The sequence below is a fragment of the Pinus tabuliformis genome, chromosome J, assembly GCF_031772625.1.
Source record: "Pinus tabuliformis cultivar Carrire ecotype Pingquan chromosome J, CPIR1, whole genome shotgun sequence".
Classification (NCBI taxonomy): domain Eukaryota; kingdom Viridiplantae; phylum Streptophyta; class Pinopsida; order Pinales; family Pinaceae; genus Pinus; species Pinus tabuliformis.
The window spans coordinates 511,788,856-511,804,583 of record NC_142295.1 but is presented as its reverse complement, the minus strand read 5'-3'; the positions used below and the strand labels follow the sequence as shown (position 1 = coordinate 511,804,583).

The 15,728-nt window shown below is 35.4% G+C and overlaps 1 protein-coding gene across 2 annotated transcripts in view; it reads left to right on the top strand.

The window, feature by feature from the left end:
• The window catches only part of LOC149228007 (agamous-like MADS-box protein AGL11), a 598,309-nt gene that overhangs the window by 154,218 nt on the left and 428,363 nt on the right, over positions 1 to 15,728 (top strand). For both annotated transcript variants that reach the window (XM_089375616.1, XM_089375617.1), the window contains exon 2: positions 976 to 1,057. In XM_089375616.1, the coding sequence (XP_089231742.1) occupies positions 976 to 1,057 (82 nt within the window). The remainder of the gene's footprint in view (positions 1 to 975; positions 1,058 to 15,728) is intronic.

Here is a 15,728-nt window from a genome sequence, read left to right as displayed (position 1 = left end):
TAACTTTAATTTGCATTAATATATTTAATTTATGTATACTAGTATAGATCCATCTTAATTCCAGATTTACCAAGCATTAAGAGAGATCAAATCTCTTTTCACTCTAAAAAGTTTTGCGTCTCAAGAAATTTGATTCCTCTGGGGACTTAGTAGATCATCTCAAGAAATTTGATCCCTCTCGGGGTTTAGTAGATCCGGAGTTAAGATGGATCTACATTGGTTAATTATTATTTATAATAATTATAGTTATAAATCTAAATATTGTTATTAATTTTATGTTTTTTATTTTATTAATTTTATTTTTATTAAGTCAAAATGTTAAAACTTACAACATCTCAACCATACTAGAATCAAATGTTTACATAGGAGTTAAGTTTACTTATGAACCTCAAATATATATGGATTCAACACCCTTAAAATCCCTTAGGGCACTTGGGTTGTGCAGGGGTTACCCATCAAACTTGTTATTCAATAAATTCCCGTGGAATTTTAAAGAAATTAGACAGGAAAAACCCACAAAAAATACTTCCAAAAAATCTCACAGAAAACAACTCATTTTATTTATAGAGAAATTGATTTTTTAAATAATATTATTAATTTCTTTTAAGTAACGTTATACACAACATCTCTCCCCTAAACACTTCTGCCTCCAATAAATTAAATTTAAAATTATTAAAATTATCTTCATAAATTTAAATTTTATATAATTTAGAAATTATTATAAAAATATAATTTATTATAAATTTTATTTTTTATAAAATATCACTTTTTTTTTTTAAATCAATTTAAATTCTTATTGTTTTATAATTTAGTTTATATATATATACTTTAATTTTTTTAATTTATTTTAAAAAAATATGATATATTTATGTTTTGAAATTATTTTCAATTTTTTTTATTTTATAAATTTATTTTCATACTTAATAACATGCTTATTGGTGCTTGATTTAATGTGCCATAAATTACCACGTAAAGCATGAAGTCAGTACTCGAAAGGTATCAAAAGTCCTCCAGGAGCGAAAAGCAGATCAACTCTTCCCACAATGCTTCACGTCAGGTACCTTCTTAACTTGCTTTCTTAATAGTTAATCAATTTATTATAAAATTACTGTACAATAATAATGTTTTTTTAAGGTTGCTTTCGCTAATTGCTCATTCGAAGATAATTTGCTTTAATTTTTTTTTAAATTTAATCCGATTAAAAGATAACATGACTCTTATTTATGCGGTTGAGATATAAGTTTATTATAACATGAATTTACATTAATAATTTTATTAAAAATAACAAAATAAGATAATATAAGTTTAATAGTTATTATATTATTATTTTTTTGTTTTTAAATTGGAATATATTTTTACATTAAATAATTATATATAGCAATTTATATTCTTTACTTTCACCATGTTGCGAAAGCTAATAACAATTTATATTTTCTAATTTCCCCATATTGCCACGAGAATATACATTGATAATAATATACAACAAAAATTATAAAATTCCTGACAAAATAGGAATTCCAAATCGATTAACTGGTGGCTAGGCATAAATAGGTATCGAGAAGGCAATAGATTCTATAAAACATATTGCATATGGGTATTAGAAATACTTCCTTCTTATCCCTTTATAAGAAAGGGGAACCTTCAAATTTTATAGGTTTTCTAAGTTGATGGACTCATCATTCTTTTTCAGGATTTTGTGGATTGTTTTATGGATTCAATAAAGTTATTGAAAAGATTTATATTTAAAGGATTTTTAATTTTAATTAATTGATTTTCAATTTTTGTAGCATAAACATTTTTATGGTATTGGAATTATGAGAGGAGCATGTTTGTTTTAATTTAGAAATTTTGAAGATAACTGTTAATGCTACTAATTCCTTAAGAGATCTCCATATGGTAATGAAGAATTTTTGAAATATTTTAGTTATTTCATTATCTATTTACGAAAATTATGAAGAATGTAAGAGGATCTTTTAAATATAGTTTTCTCTCCAATTCAGAAGCAAAGCAATTATAGAATTAATAATGGAACATACATCTTATAGATTGAAAAGAAAAAAAAATTACACAAAAAATGCTACAAAGTTCATTCAACTTCAGTTGAATAAATACATTACAACGTTGACAAAAGTAAAGAAAATATCATAACCAAATCACAACAATAGGCTAATAAAAGTGGAGATCTCCTAACAAACTCAAACACTTCAGAAACATAGCTATTTTTAAAAAGTAACAAACCAAGTTATCTAAGGAAAAGAAAGTACCTAATACTAACATCAATATTCGAAGACTACCTCTTAAGGATAGTGTTAGATACATATAAACCAAGTCTAAACTTGAAATTTTCAAATTTTAGTTTAGCATGTCCATTGTGAAAATGCTAGCTATGTTGTCAGACCTCCTTCTTGTCAATGAGACCTCTAATAAAATGATACATTGTTTCACTATGTGACTTATCATGGAAGATAGTATTGTTAGCTAACTTAACACAGGAAAAAATATCACAATAGATAAAAGTATGGCTCTTCTCCATTACTCCAAGTTCAAGAAGCAATTTCTTAAGCCATAATGCTTCACAACTCCCAGTGGCAGCAACAATATGATTAGCCTCTGTAGATGACAAAGCAATTCAAGATTGTTTCTTACTACTCCAAGAAACCACGCCACAACCCAAGCACAAGCAATAACTTGTAGTTGACATTCTTGAATTCACTTCACCTACATAATAAGCATCTGTGTAACCATACAAACAAATATCTTTACCTTTTTAAAAAACAAGACCATAATAAATAGTGCCACTAAAATAACGAAGAATTATTTTAGCAACCTGCTAATCTATCTTACTTGGTTTTACCATAAATTGACTCAAAACATTTATATCATATGATAGATCGGGACGGGGATTGCATAAATAAAGAAGGCTATTGATCAATATATTCTATAGAGTAGCATCGACTTCACTTGGATCAAGAACTCTCAATTTAACACAGGGATTCGTGAGAGTAGAGATAGATTTACAAACTTCGATGTTGAATTTATTCAAAATCTCCATAACATACTTGGCTTGAGTCAAAATAAATTGACTTTTGTGCTACCAAATTTCCAAACCAAGATAATAGTCAACAAATCCCAAATCTTTCATGTAAAACTCCTACATAATTCATTTTTCAACCAATGAATTAATTCATCACCTTTTCTTGTTAAAAATACATCATCCACATATAAAACAATAATCGCGATATTGTCGCCATCACATAGAAAGTATAGATTTGCATCAGCTATTGATTTCTTTACATCTTTTCTACAAAACCACTCATAAGTACGCTTGTAACATGCATGAGGAGCCTTCTTAAGACCATACAATTCTTTCTTTAACCTACACAAAAGATCCTCCTTACTAGGTACTTCAAACCCATGTGGTTGTTGTATGTAACCTTCTTCCTTCAATACTTCATTTAGGAAGGACTTTTGCATCCATCTAGTGAGCTTTCCAATCATAACTAGTAGCTAAGGAAAGCACACATCTAATGGTTGTATATCAAGCAACCTGTGCAAAGGTATCGTCATAATCTATGTTTGGTTTTTGACTAAAGCCTTTGGCAACAACTCTAGCCTTATAATTTTCAATAGAGCCATTAGCTTAAAAATACACCTACTACTAGTAGTTTTCTTTCCTTTAGGAAGTGGAACTAAGTCCCACACATCATTTTTCATGATGCTTTCATATTCTTCTTGCATGCCTTTAAACCATTATTTGGAACATGATGCTTCTTTAAATGTGTCAGGCTCATAATCAACTAGATTACTCATTAAAGTAATAGAATTGGATTCATAGCTTCTATTTGAGAATATTGTTCAAGTTGACCTCTTAGGAGGAGCCAATTAGGCTTATCATCATTCTTCATACCTGATCCTTGAACCAACTTTCTTACCCACATAGGTTTCTCCCTTGCTACTCATTTATTTTCATGGACGCCACTACCACCCACTTCATCTAATCATTCCTGTTTTATACCATCCTACATGATATCATTACTATCTTCATCAATGGATTTTGGATACACTTCCATATTGAGAATGTTAGATGTTCTTTTAAAAATATATTCATTAAAAATAATATACCTACATAAAATGGTCTTTCTTTCACTAGGAACAAAAAAATGATATGCTTTGTGATCATCACTCTACTTAACAAGCAAACTTATTTTGCTAGTAATTCTTAGTCTTGTTGTTAGATAAAAAAAAGTATATAGGCATATTCAGGTGAATTGAACACTCTAAGGTGAATAACAGAAGGTTTTATTCCTATAAAGGCTTCCTAAGGTGTAAGATCCTTTAAATACTTTTGTGGACATCTATTCAAAATATACACAAAAATTTCACATGCTTCAACCCAAAGAAATCAAGGCATCCCAAATTGTTCCAACGTGCATCTTGTTATATCAACAATGTATATATTCTTTCACTCAACAAGATCATTCTACTAATGAGTGTAAGGGACACAATACTCCCTCTGGTTCCAAAAATTGTTTCAAAAAGAAATGAATTCATTAGATTTGTATTCCCCTCCATTATCACTTCTCATTATTTTGATGCTATGTCCAATTCTATTTTCTACGGGGAACTTAAATTCACAAAACTTATCAAACACTTCACTTTTATGCTTCATGAAATAAATCCAACATTTTATAGTAGCAACATCTATGAAGGTAGCAAAATACAAGTATCTGTTGATAGAAGGAAGGAGTACTCATAGGTCCACATACATCAGAATGAGTAAGATTAAGAGGTTTACTTATAAGTATTTCATCATTTATAAAGAAAGGATCGCTTTGATGCTTTCCCATGGAACATGCATTATATATACTTCCTTACTTACATGGAATTATGGAATACCATTTACCAACTTTTGAACTTTCTTTAGACTATCCAAATTTAAATGACCAAATATTTTATGTCAGAGTTCCAAAAATGTCCCATCATCATGCATCAATGCTTTGTGGTCGACAACACTTGCAAATATTGTATACAAGCCACCATATGTAACACATTTGTAGATCACATTTCTATCTTTATAGATTGTGCAACCACTTTTCATATTTGATTTCCATATTTGGATCAACAATAGCACTAATAGAAATTATTTTTTCCTTAAAACTAGAAACATACAAACATACAGAACATTACTTATCATTCCTATGTTTCCATTCAGTATTTTGAATAGAAATAGTTCTTTCACCACATGAAATTGATAACACCCAAAAAGACTAAATCTTATGAATTTCACTTAAATTCTCTGAACAACTTTTTATCATGATACCTACATGCGCATGTTTGCACATATACCAAAGATCCTTGCACAAAACATTAAAAGAAAAAGCAGATAGTAAGGAAAATTCTTTTAATTTATTTGACCACTCATCTACTCCATTAACTAAGTCCTTACCAAGGGTTTGAGTATATTCTTTGTTTTTAATTAGTTTCTTTGTTTTTAATTAGTTTCTTCTTAAATTAGTATTTTTCGTTGTGACCTTGTTACAAATATAACGTATACCCTTAAAAAGACGTTTCTTGGTGGGGTGGTTTCACCATCATTAAATGTCATTCCAAGGTTTTTTCTTTGGCCACTTTTAATTAGTCTTATTTGTTTTTTTTTATAATAATACAACATCATCTAAATTCTTTTGATTCTTTATCCTTCCTAATCTTATCTAAATTCTTTTGATTCTTTATCCTTACTAACCTCTTCATCCTGATCTCCTCAGCTAAAGCATTTCATATAAACTTTTAAAAGAGCCAAGTTTTTCCCTACTTGTAACACTACTAATAAATGATTCAATCAGCAGTAAAACCATTCAAAATTATAGAAACCATTTTCTCACTTGAAATTTGATCTACACGGTCATGGAATTGATTCCAGATTTCTTTGACTCCGTCCAAATATGAGGAGACATTTTCTCCTTCTACCATTTTATATGAATTATATTTGTTTCTACATCATCCAAGATATACTTATGGGTTCATATAATGACTTGAGCTCATCTCACAAATCTTTAGCTGTCTTGCAACCTCAACCTCCAGCATGCAGAACTAAAAAGAATTTCAGTTTAAGCTAATCTGGATCTGTGCGAGCTTTGACATCCTTTTTCTTCCATTTAGTAAGCTAATCTGGATCTGTGGGCAGTGCCTCTGACCACAGAATAAACACCCTTTTCTGTTAAAACCAATTCCATAAAATATTTCTAGGATGAATAATTAGAGGCGCCTTCAAGTTTTTTTTAGATTCATTCAGTTTTACATTTTACATAGTTCCACATTTAAAAATATCCTTGAAACTTTGCCTTAAAAATAATCCAAGCCTTAAATCTTTGCCAGGATTTCACGCACTTGGTCACACAGTGACTTCATCGGATCCGAGAACACTAATAGCAACTGTGCCTTTTTCTGTCACCAGGTTCCATAATGACTCTGTGCCTTTTTCTGTCACCAGGTTCCTTAACGACTCTGTGCCTTTTTCTGTCATGCTCGTCAACGCATTTCTCAGCCACGGTTCAGACCTTCACCTGTTCACAAGGCTGGGCAACTCATGCATGCGCAGTCTAGTTTATAAGTTCTGGTTGTTGTTCAAAACCGCACTGTTTAATATGTTGATGTCTTTAAAATGAGCTAGCCTCTAATAGAACACTTCAACTGATGTGAGGAATATCGGAGGATTCTTCAAATATGGTTTACTCTCCAATTCAGAAGTAGCCACAGAATTTACAATAGAACATATATATTACGAATCAAAGAGAAAATACATTTTTCCCAGAGGAAAAAAAGGCTAACTTTTCATTGAAAATAAAAAGAGAGTACAGTAAAATTGTCTTTCTTTACATCTTTTAAACTATTTGGAGTATGGAAAAAATATCCTTGTGCTTTCTTATTTTTATAAAGTGTTATGTTTCCAGAAAAACATGTTCACAATGATGGTTCTAGACCTGTGTAATCTTCAATAGTTATATATAAAACAAAATTTCACGGATGGTTCTAGACCTGTGTAATCTTCAATAGTTATATATAAAACAAAATTTCATCGTTTTGCATGTACAGGGATCTCCTATGATCCTTCTAAAAAATATTACCTGCATTGATGAGGACTTCAGGTTCATAGGCTGCAAAATATAACTTACCCGGAACCTTTGAGATGCCCCTTTTAGAGAGGAAATCAATGACCTGGTTTTGTTCCCTATATATGTGTTGAAAAGTAATGTCCTCAAAAGAGTTTACTACCGTCTTGATATGCCTCACAGTGGGATAAAATAAGAGGTTTGAAGCCCGAAAAGTCCTTTACCCAGTCAATGATGCCCTTTGTATCTTCAAAAATCTGAAAGGGGTTTAACGGTAAGTTTTGCTGGGTGAAACCCACGAGATGGAGGTTCAAATCTCATTGAGTATATGGCCTGTTGTGTCTTGGCTAGAAGAGTAGGTGACCCCTGAGCGGACATCTTGGCTCTTGTTGAGGCATAAGTTAATTGCTATTGTGTGTGGCTTGCACGCTGTTGCAGCTAGCCTAGGTTTATAGTGGCAGCCAGTTGGATTTGATCCTGTGCCTGTTCAGGATAACTCTCACCAGTTACCGATTATCCTAGATTGTTAAAACACAAAAAATCTGAAAGTGGTCCAAACCCATCCAGTTGGATAATAGTAAGACATCCCAAAGGGAAATAATCTGGGCCCTGTTATTAGTACCAATTCCACCCTCCCACTAGAAATGATAATAGCATCCTGGTTCAAGAACGATGAAGGCACCATGGCCACACTTTCTCTGTTGGCGGGCCCCATCAAAGAATTCGATAGGGAAAACCTCCTAAATGTTCTTAAATCTTGGATCCCTCTTCTGAATGGGCTTTGTCCTAGTCCGATTATCTTCATAGAATGCCATTGCTTTGAGTGTGACCTCCCTAACAACAAGCACTTTCAATTCAAAAATCGTAGAATTCCTTCTTCACCAAATAGCCCAGAGGATAAAGAAGGGAAGAATACAGTGGGAGGTTTGGTTCCTGAACCAAATCCCCATACATGCTGCTGGGGATTGAAATTCCTTCAAATGACCAATGTTAAGAGTATACAGAATATCATCTCATACTACCCTGGAAAATGGACATCTCAGCGGCGTATGATTGACATCCTCATAATATTTTCTGCACATAGGGAAAATGTTGGTACCATAGAAACCCCTTCGTTTCAGGTTATTCCATGTGAGCACTCGACCATGAATAGCCAGCCAACAAAAAGATTTGAGTTTCTGTGGCATCTCCCATTTCCAAGCTGTTTGTAACCATTTACACTGTAACAGCCTTGGTGAAAATTCCATGTAATAAAAGTAATAAAGGAAAAATAATAATCACGGATGAAGGAACACTTATTCCAAGCTGAATGTTGGGAAAAATCCTAGTGATGGAGATCACTTGTGATTGGTTATGGCTAAGGAAATTGGCAAAGGCAAAATGTCATTTTGGCACATTTATTTATGAAAATAATGGAAATTAGGAGAAAAGGGAGGTGAAAGGTCACATGTTGCATGTGAGGAGGAAATTGAGGAAAATAGAGGCCTCATTCATAAAAATGCTTCTGAGGATCAGTTGGTAACCTTTTGTGACTTCATTTTTAGAGCTTTCTCATTGTTCTCTCTTTCTCTCTCTCATACTCTTGGAGACTTAGAGTTTTCTTGGAGCACTCTTACAGGGGGTGGCACACTTGGATTTTTGGAGCAAAAGGCAAAGGAAGAGTAGGAAAGTGCAAGAGGGCATCAAGATCAACAACTACATCCGATTTGCTTGTAGGTACCGAGTTGCATATATATTTCCTTCACTAGTTTTGACATGCATGGCATATGCATGTGGTTTGTTGGTTGTGAACTATCATTGGCATGGAGGATGGTCGAAATTGACAGTGGATTCCCTAGCCTTGCCATTTCCTAGATAGCCATGGTGATTGTGAGTTTACTTTCATTGTTTTTTTGTTGGTTCTCATATTTCTTTAGCTTGGGTTGAGTTATTAGTCTCGTAGCCTTGGTTGGAAAAATGCTCTGGAGCCCTGGAACAACTTGGGTTGAGTTAGTAGTCACGTAACCTTGGTTGGACAGACGCTCTGAAGCCCTTGGTGGGTTGAGTTATTAGTCTTGTAGCCTTGGTTGGAAAAATGCTTTGGATCGCGGTAAAAGTTGTGGGTTGAGTTACTAGTCCCGAAGTTTGGGTTGGACAAACGCTCTGGAGCCCTAGATGGTTGGGATAAAGACCAATCTAATGATGGTTTTGGTGATGTATGAACATGAGGTGGAATCACTATTTGATGGGTTGAGGTAGATGGCCTTTGGAAGCCCTGGATGGTTTTTTATTGATGTGTTCTGTGAAATCCCACATTCATGCTTGGAATATGGCACGAGGGTGAATGGTTGAAAAGAGATTTGGCTCAGCCATTCTACGATCAAGTGGAACATGGAAGTCCCATCCCAGGTTTGGATTTTGCATCATTAATGAAAGGTTAATACTCCTTGTATTTATATGAGAAATTTGATGGATTATATGTGGTCTATGTGGTTGTAATTTCATGAGTTTTTTGTTGCTATTATGTTGGTTATGTATGTCTTTCATGACAACAACTATGTATGGATTTCATCATGTTTTTACTTGTAATTGAATGATCAATGTATCTATGACCTAAAGGATATAATGGCAGTTGATGTGTTGATGCATCAATGGTTCTTACCGATTCTCAACTAAGTATGACCTCCCTATGCTTGGAACTGTTATTTACACTTGTAGATTGCATATTCATGATATATTTGATGAAATCCCTGTAATAGCTAGTAGGGGTCTATTCAAGGTCTTGAACAAGTATATTCTTTAGTACTGTCATTTCCATGTTATTTTACTGATCTGAAGAGATGGTTCAATTCTAGGCCTGAAAAAGTGGCTCAAATCCCTGAGTCACTAGCATAGCACTAACAAATTTAGTCTCTGGTTGCTGGCAGGCATGTTGAAATATGGCAACAAGAATATTCCAATTTTATTTGTTCTTGAATTAAATCGTGAATTAAAATCGAATTTAGTCTTAACAGCTACTTGAAAATAATTAATTAATTTATTTTAAATTAATTAGTTGGAGAAATTCAAGTTAGAAGTCTTTCTGAAGTCATGCAAGAGTTATCCCTTAAATTAAGGAGATAAGATTGAGTTATATTTGAGTTGTAATTAGTTAACTCAGTTTATTGATTTAAGTCAAGTTAAATTAGTTCCAAACTATTTGAGGAACTAATAGTGCGTTAACAGTGAGTTGATGCATTAATGCACTCAACTAGTGCTACTCCAGTTAACTGAAGATTCCCTCATTAGAAACTCATGCATGTCTATTTTGAGAAAGACCCAGTAGAGATTAATGTTCAAGGACAGTGTACTTTCAGTTGCATGTGTTTTCTCATAGAGAAAACTCATGCATGTAGTCAAGGATTCATCCTTGAGGATTGCGCAGTTTTGGAGGCAGGGTTTTCCACTTGGTAACTGGGAATCATCCACAAGGAACAACGCAAGGAAATAGGAGCTTGGAGGGCAGAGAGGAAGGCTGGAGAGAAGCCAAGATTGCCTGTGAGCATCTATGAGGATTGTACTGAGAGCTGGCTAGCTGTGAGAGCTAAGGCTTTGTATAATTCCTGTGTATTTCCACCATGTATGATAATATAATAGTGTGGGGTTTTTAACTGAGGCTTCCCCAAAAGTATTTTCATGTGTATTGTGCCATTGATTCTTCTTCTTATCGTTATATTGTTCAGCTCGATCTTTAAGCTTCCGCAAATTGATAATATAAGTAGGTTATAGTATTCTGCTTTGATTTATATTACATTATCTGGTTAACCTATCACAGATTTTCTACATGGTATCAGAAATTATATTTGTTTCTACATCATCCAAGATATACTTATGGGTTCATATAATGACTTGAGCTCATCTCACAAATCTTTAGCTGTCTTGCAACCTCAACCTCCAGCATGCAGAACTAAAAAGAATGTCAGTTTAAGCTAATCTGGATCTGTGCGAGCTTTGACATCCTTTTTCTTCCATTTAGTAAGCTAATCTGGGTCTGTGGGCAGTGCCTCTGACCACAGAATAAACACCCTTTTCTGTTAAAACCAATTGCATAAAATATTTCTAGGATGAATAATTAGAGGCGCCTTCAAGTTTTTTTTTTAGATTCATTCAGTTTTACATTTTACATGGTTCGTTTTTTTTTTTTAGATTCATTCAGTTTTACATTTTACCTGGTTCCACATTTAAAAATATCCTTGAAACTTTGCCTTAAAAATAATCCAAGCCTTAAATCTTTGCCAGGATTTCACGCATTTGGTCACACAGTGACTTCATCGGATCCGAGAACACTAATAGCAACTGTGCCTTTTCTGTCACCAGGTTCCTTAACGACTCTGTGCCTTTTTCTGTCATGCTCGTCAACGCATTTCTCAGCCACGGTTCAGACCTTCACCTGTTCACAAGGCTGGGCAACTTATGCATGCGCAGTCTAGATTATAAGTTCTGGTTGTTGTTCACAACCACACTGTTTAATATGTTGATGTCTTTAAAATGAGCTAGCCTCTAATAGAACACTTCAACTGATGCGAGGAATATCGGAGGATTCTTCAAATATGGTTTACTCTCCAATTCAGAAGTAGCCACAGAATTTACAATAGAACATGTATATTACGAATCGAAGAGAAAATACATTTTTTCCAGAGGAAAAAAAAGGCTAACTTTTCATTGAAAATAAAAAGAGAGTACAGTAAAAATATCCTTGTGCTTTCTTATTTTTATAAAGTGTTGTGTTTCCAAAAAAACATCTTCACAATGATGGTTCTAGACCTGTGTAATCTTCAATAGTTATACATAAAACAAAATTTCACTGTTTTGCATGTACAGGGATCTCCTATGATGCCTTTTAAAAAATATTACCTGCATTGATGAGGACTTCATGTTCATAGGCTGCAAAATATAACTTACCTGGAACCTTTGAGATGCCCTTTTTAGAGAGGAAATCAACGACCTGGTTTTGTTCCCTATATATGTGTTGAAAAGTAATGTCCTCAAAAGAGTTTACTACCGTCTTGATACGCCTCATAGTGGGATAAAATAAGAGGTTTGAAGCCCGAAAAGTCCTTTACCTAGTCAATAATGCCCTTTGTATCTTCAAAAATCTGAAAGGGGTTTAATGGTAAGTTTTGTTGGGTGAAACCCACGAGATGGAGGTTCAAATCTCATTGAGTATATGGTCTGTTGTGTCTTGGCTAGAAGAGTAGGCGACCCCTGAGCGGACGTCTTGGCTCTTGTTGAGGCATAAGTTAATTGTTATTGTGTGCGGCTTGCAGGCTGTTGCACCTAGCCTAGGTTTATAGTGGCAACCAGTTGGATTTGATCCTGGGCCTATTCAGGGTAACTCTTACCAGTTACTGATTATCTTAGATTAAAAAAAAAAACTCTGAAAGTGGTCCAAACCCATCCAGTTGGATAATAGTAAGACATCCCAAAGGGAAATAGTCTCGGCCCTGCTATTAGTAGCAATTCCACCCTCCCACTAGAAATGATAATATCATCCCGGTTCAAGAACAATGAAGGCACCACGGCCACACTTTCTCTGTTGGCGAGCCCCATCAAAGAATTCGATAGGGAAAACCTCCTAGTGTTCTTAACTCTTAGATCCCTCTTCTGAATGGGCTTTGTCCTAGTCCCATTCTCTTCATAGAATGCTATTGCTTTGAGTGTGACCTCCCTAACAACAAGCACTTTCAATTCAAAAATCATAGAATTCCTTCTTCACCAAATAGCCCAGAGGATAAAGAAGGGAAGAATATGGTGGGAGGTTTGGTTCCTGAACCAAATCCCCATACATGCTACTCAGGATTGAAATTCCTTCAGATGACCAATGTTAAGAGTATACAGAATATCATCTCATACTACCCTGGAAAATGGACATCTCAGCAGTAGATGATTGACATCCTCATAATATTTTCTGCACATAGGGAAAATGTTGGGACCATAGAAACCCCTTCGTTTCAAGTTATTCCATGTGAGCACTCGACCATGAATAGCCAGCCAACAAAAACATTTGAGTTTCTGTGGCATCTCCCATTTCCAAGCTATTTGTAACCATTTATACTGTAACAACCTTGGTGAAAATTCCATGTAATAAAAGTAATAAAGGCAAAATAATAATCACAGATGATGGAACACTTATTCCAAGCTGATTGTTGAGAAAAATCCTAGTGATGGAGATCACTTGTGATTGGTTATGGCTAAGGAAATTGGCAAAGGCAATGGCTAGGGCTTTGGAAAGGCAAAATGTCATTTTGGCACATTTATTTATGAAAATAACGGAAATTATGAGAAAAGGGAGGTGAAAGGTCACATGTTGCATGTGAGGAGGAAATTGAGGAAAATAGAGGCCTCACTCATAAAAATGCTTCTAAGGATCAGTTGGTAACCTTTTGTGACTTCATTTTTAGAGCTCTCTCATTGTTCTCTCTCTCTCTCTCTCTCTCATACTCTTGGAGATTTAGAGTTTTCTTGGAGCACTCCTAGAGGGGGTGGCATACTTGGATTCTTGGAGCAAAAGGCAAAGGAAGAGCAGGAAAGTGCAGAAGGGCATCAAGATCAACAACTACATCCGATTTGCTTGCAAGTACCAAGTAGCATGTATGTTTCCTTCACTAGTTTTGGCATGCATGGCATATGCATGTGGTTTGTTGGTTGTGATCTGTCATTGGCATGGAGGATGGTTGAGATTGACAGTGGATTCCCTAGCCTTGCCATTTCCTAGATAGCCATGGTGATTGTGGATTTACTTTCATTGTTTTTTTGGTTGGCTCTCATGTTTCCTTATCTTGGGTTGAGTTATTTGTTATGCTCTTAACCTGCAAAAGATACCCAAATACAGAATATGCGAAGAAAGATACCCAGAACATAGAATAGTGAGAGACAACAGCAAATATTTTATTATTCAGAAAGCAATGTTCACTGGCCTCTTCGAGGGGGCAACCTCCAATAGAGCAGAGTTTGATACAAAAATAAGACACGATGCTCCCCGCAGGGAGTCTCTATCCTTTATATATGACTCATACATGCAATACCATGGATCAATACCATGGGTTTTATTAATACCATCTATCTAATACCATGGCCCATTTGCAACTAACTGTGGTCCCGTCATTAATTGCGGGTTAACCACTTACAATTATTAATATGGGCTTTATTGACTCTTTACTATGACTCGATCCCACTACATAAATAAGGGGGTTAGGGTGGGACCCTAACATGCCTTCCCCCTTAAGAATAGCCTTGTCCTCAAGGTTGAAGTTGCGGAAACTGCTGAAGAATAGTGGTTGGTTCCCAAGTTGCATCTTCCGGAGAGGTGTCTTTCCACTTGACGAGAACTTCCCTAATCATGTGGCCACGCAGGTGCCTTTCTCATGTGTCTAGGACCTGTTTAGGTTGGAGCCAGATTGACCCTTCCTCGTCCAATTCAGCTAGCCTGGTTTGAATTCTGCAATTGTTCCCAATCACTTTCTTGACGCATGAGACATGGAAAACTGGATGGATTTTTGCAGTAGGCGGCAAAGCCAGCTTGTAGGCTACTTATCCAATGCGCTGAAGTACTTGATATGGTTCGTAGAATTTTGGAGATAGTTTCTGACAAACCTTGTCTTTGAGTGATGTTTGCTTATATGGTTGCAGCCTTAAAAAGACTTGATCCCCTTCTTGAAATTGGCGCTCTGAGCGATGCTGGTCTACCTGTTGCTTCATGCGGTTTTGAGCTTGATGAAGATTCTCTCTGAGATGGGTGAGCATGGTTGCACGGTTTTGTAGGAGTTGATCCACTGCTTGTACCTTTGAGCACCCCTTGATATAAGAAGGAGGAGAAGGAGGGAGTTGACCATATATTGCTTCATAGGGAGTCATTTTGGTGGTGGCATGATAGTTGGTGTTATACCACCATTCAGCCAGAGGTAACCACTGTACCCAAAGATGTTGCTTTTCTGAAGTGAAACACCTAAGGTAGGTTTCCAGACATTTGTTGACGGCTTCAACTTGACCATCTATTTGTGGATGATAAGAAGTACTGAGTTTTAGTTGGGTGCTTTGTAGCCTGAAGAGTTCCTACCAAAAATTACTGGTGAAGATTGGGTCACGATCGGACACAATAGAAGTGGGCATGCCATGTAATTTGAAGATCTGATCCATGAAAGATTGAGCGACCAAAGTCGGTGTAAACGGGTGGGGTAGGGCGCAGAAATGAGCATACTTCGAAAGTCTGTCCACAACCACCATGATGACTGACTTGTTTCCTGACTTTGGAAGACCTGTAATGAAATCCATAGAAACCTTCGTCCATATTGCTGTCGGGATAGGCAACGGTTGTAATGTGCCTGGGGCTTTGACGGTCTCCCCTTTGTGGCGTTGACAGACATCGCATTTTGCTACAAAAGTAAGGATGTCCTTTTTCATGCTTGTCCAAAAAAATGATCTTCTGGTGTGAGCATACGTCTTCTGAAAGCCTGAATGTCCTGCAATGGGGGATGAGTGAAATTCTGCCAAAATGCGACTTTTGAGGGTGGATGTTGGTGATATTACGACTCTGTCCCTGTAGCGAAGAATCTCATCCTGCCACGAGTAGCCCTTGGTGGAATTTGGATCTGCCTGCAATTG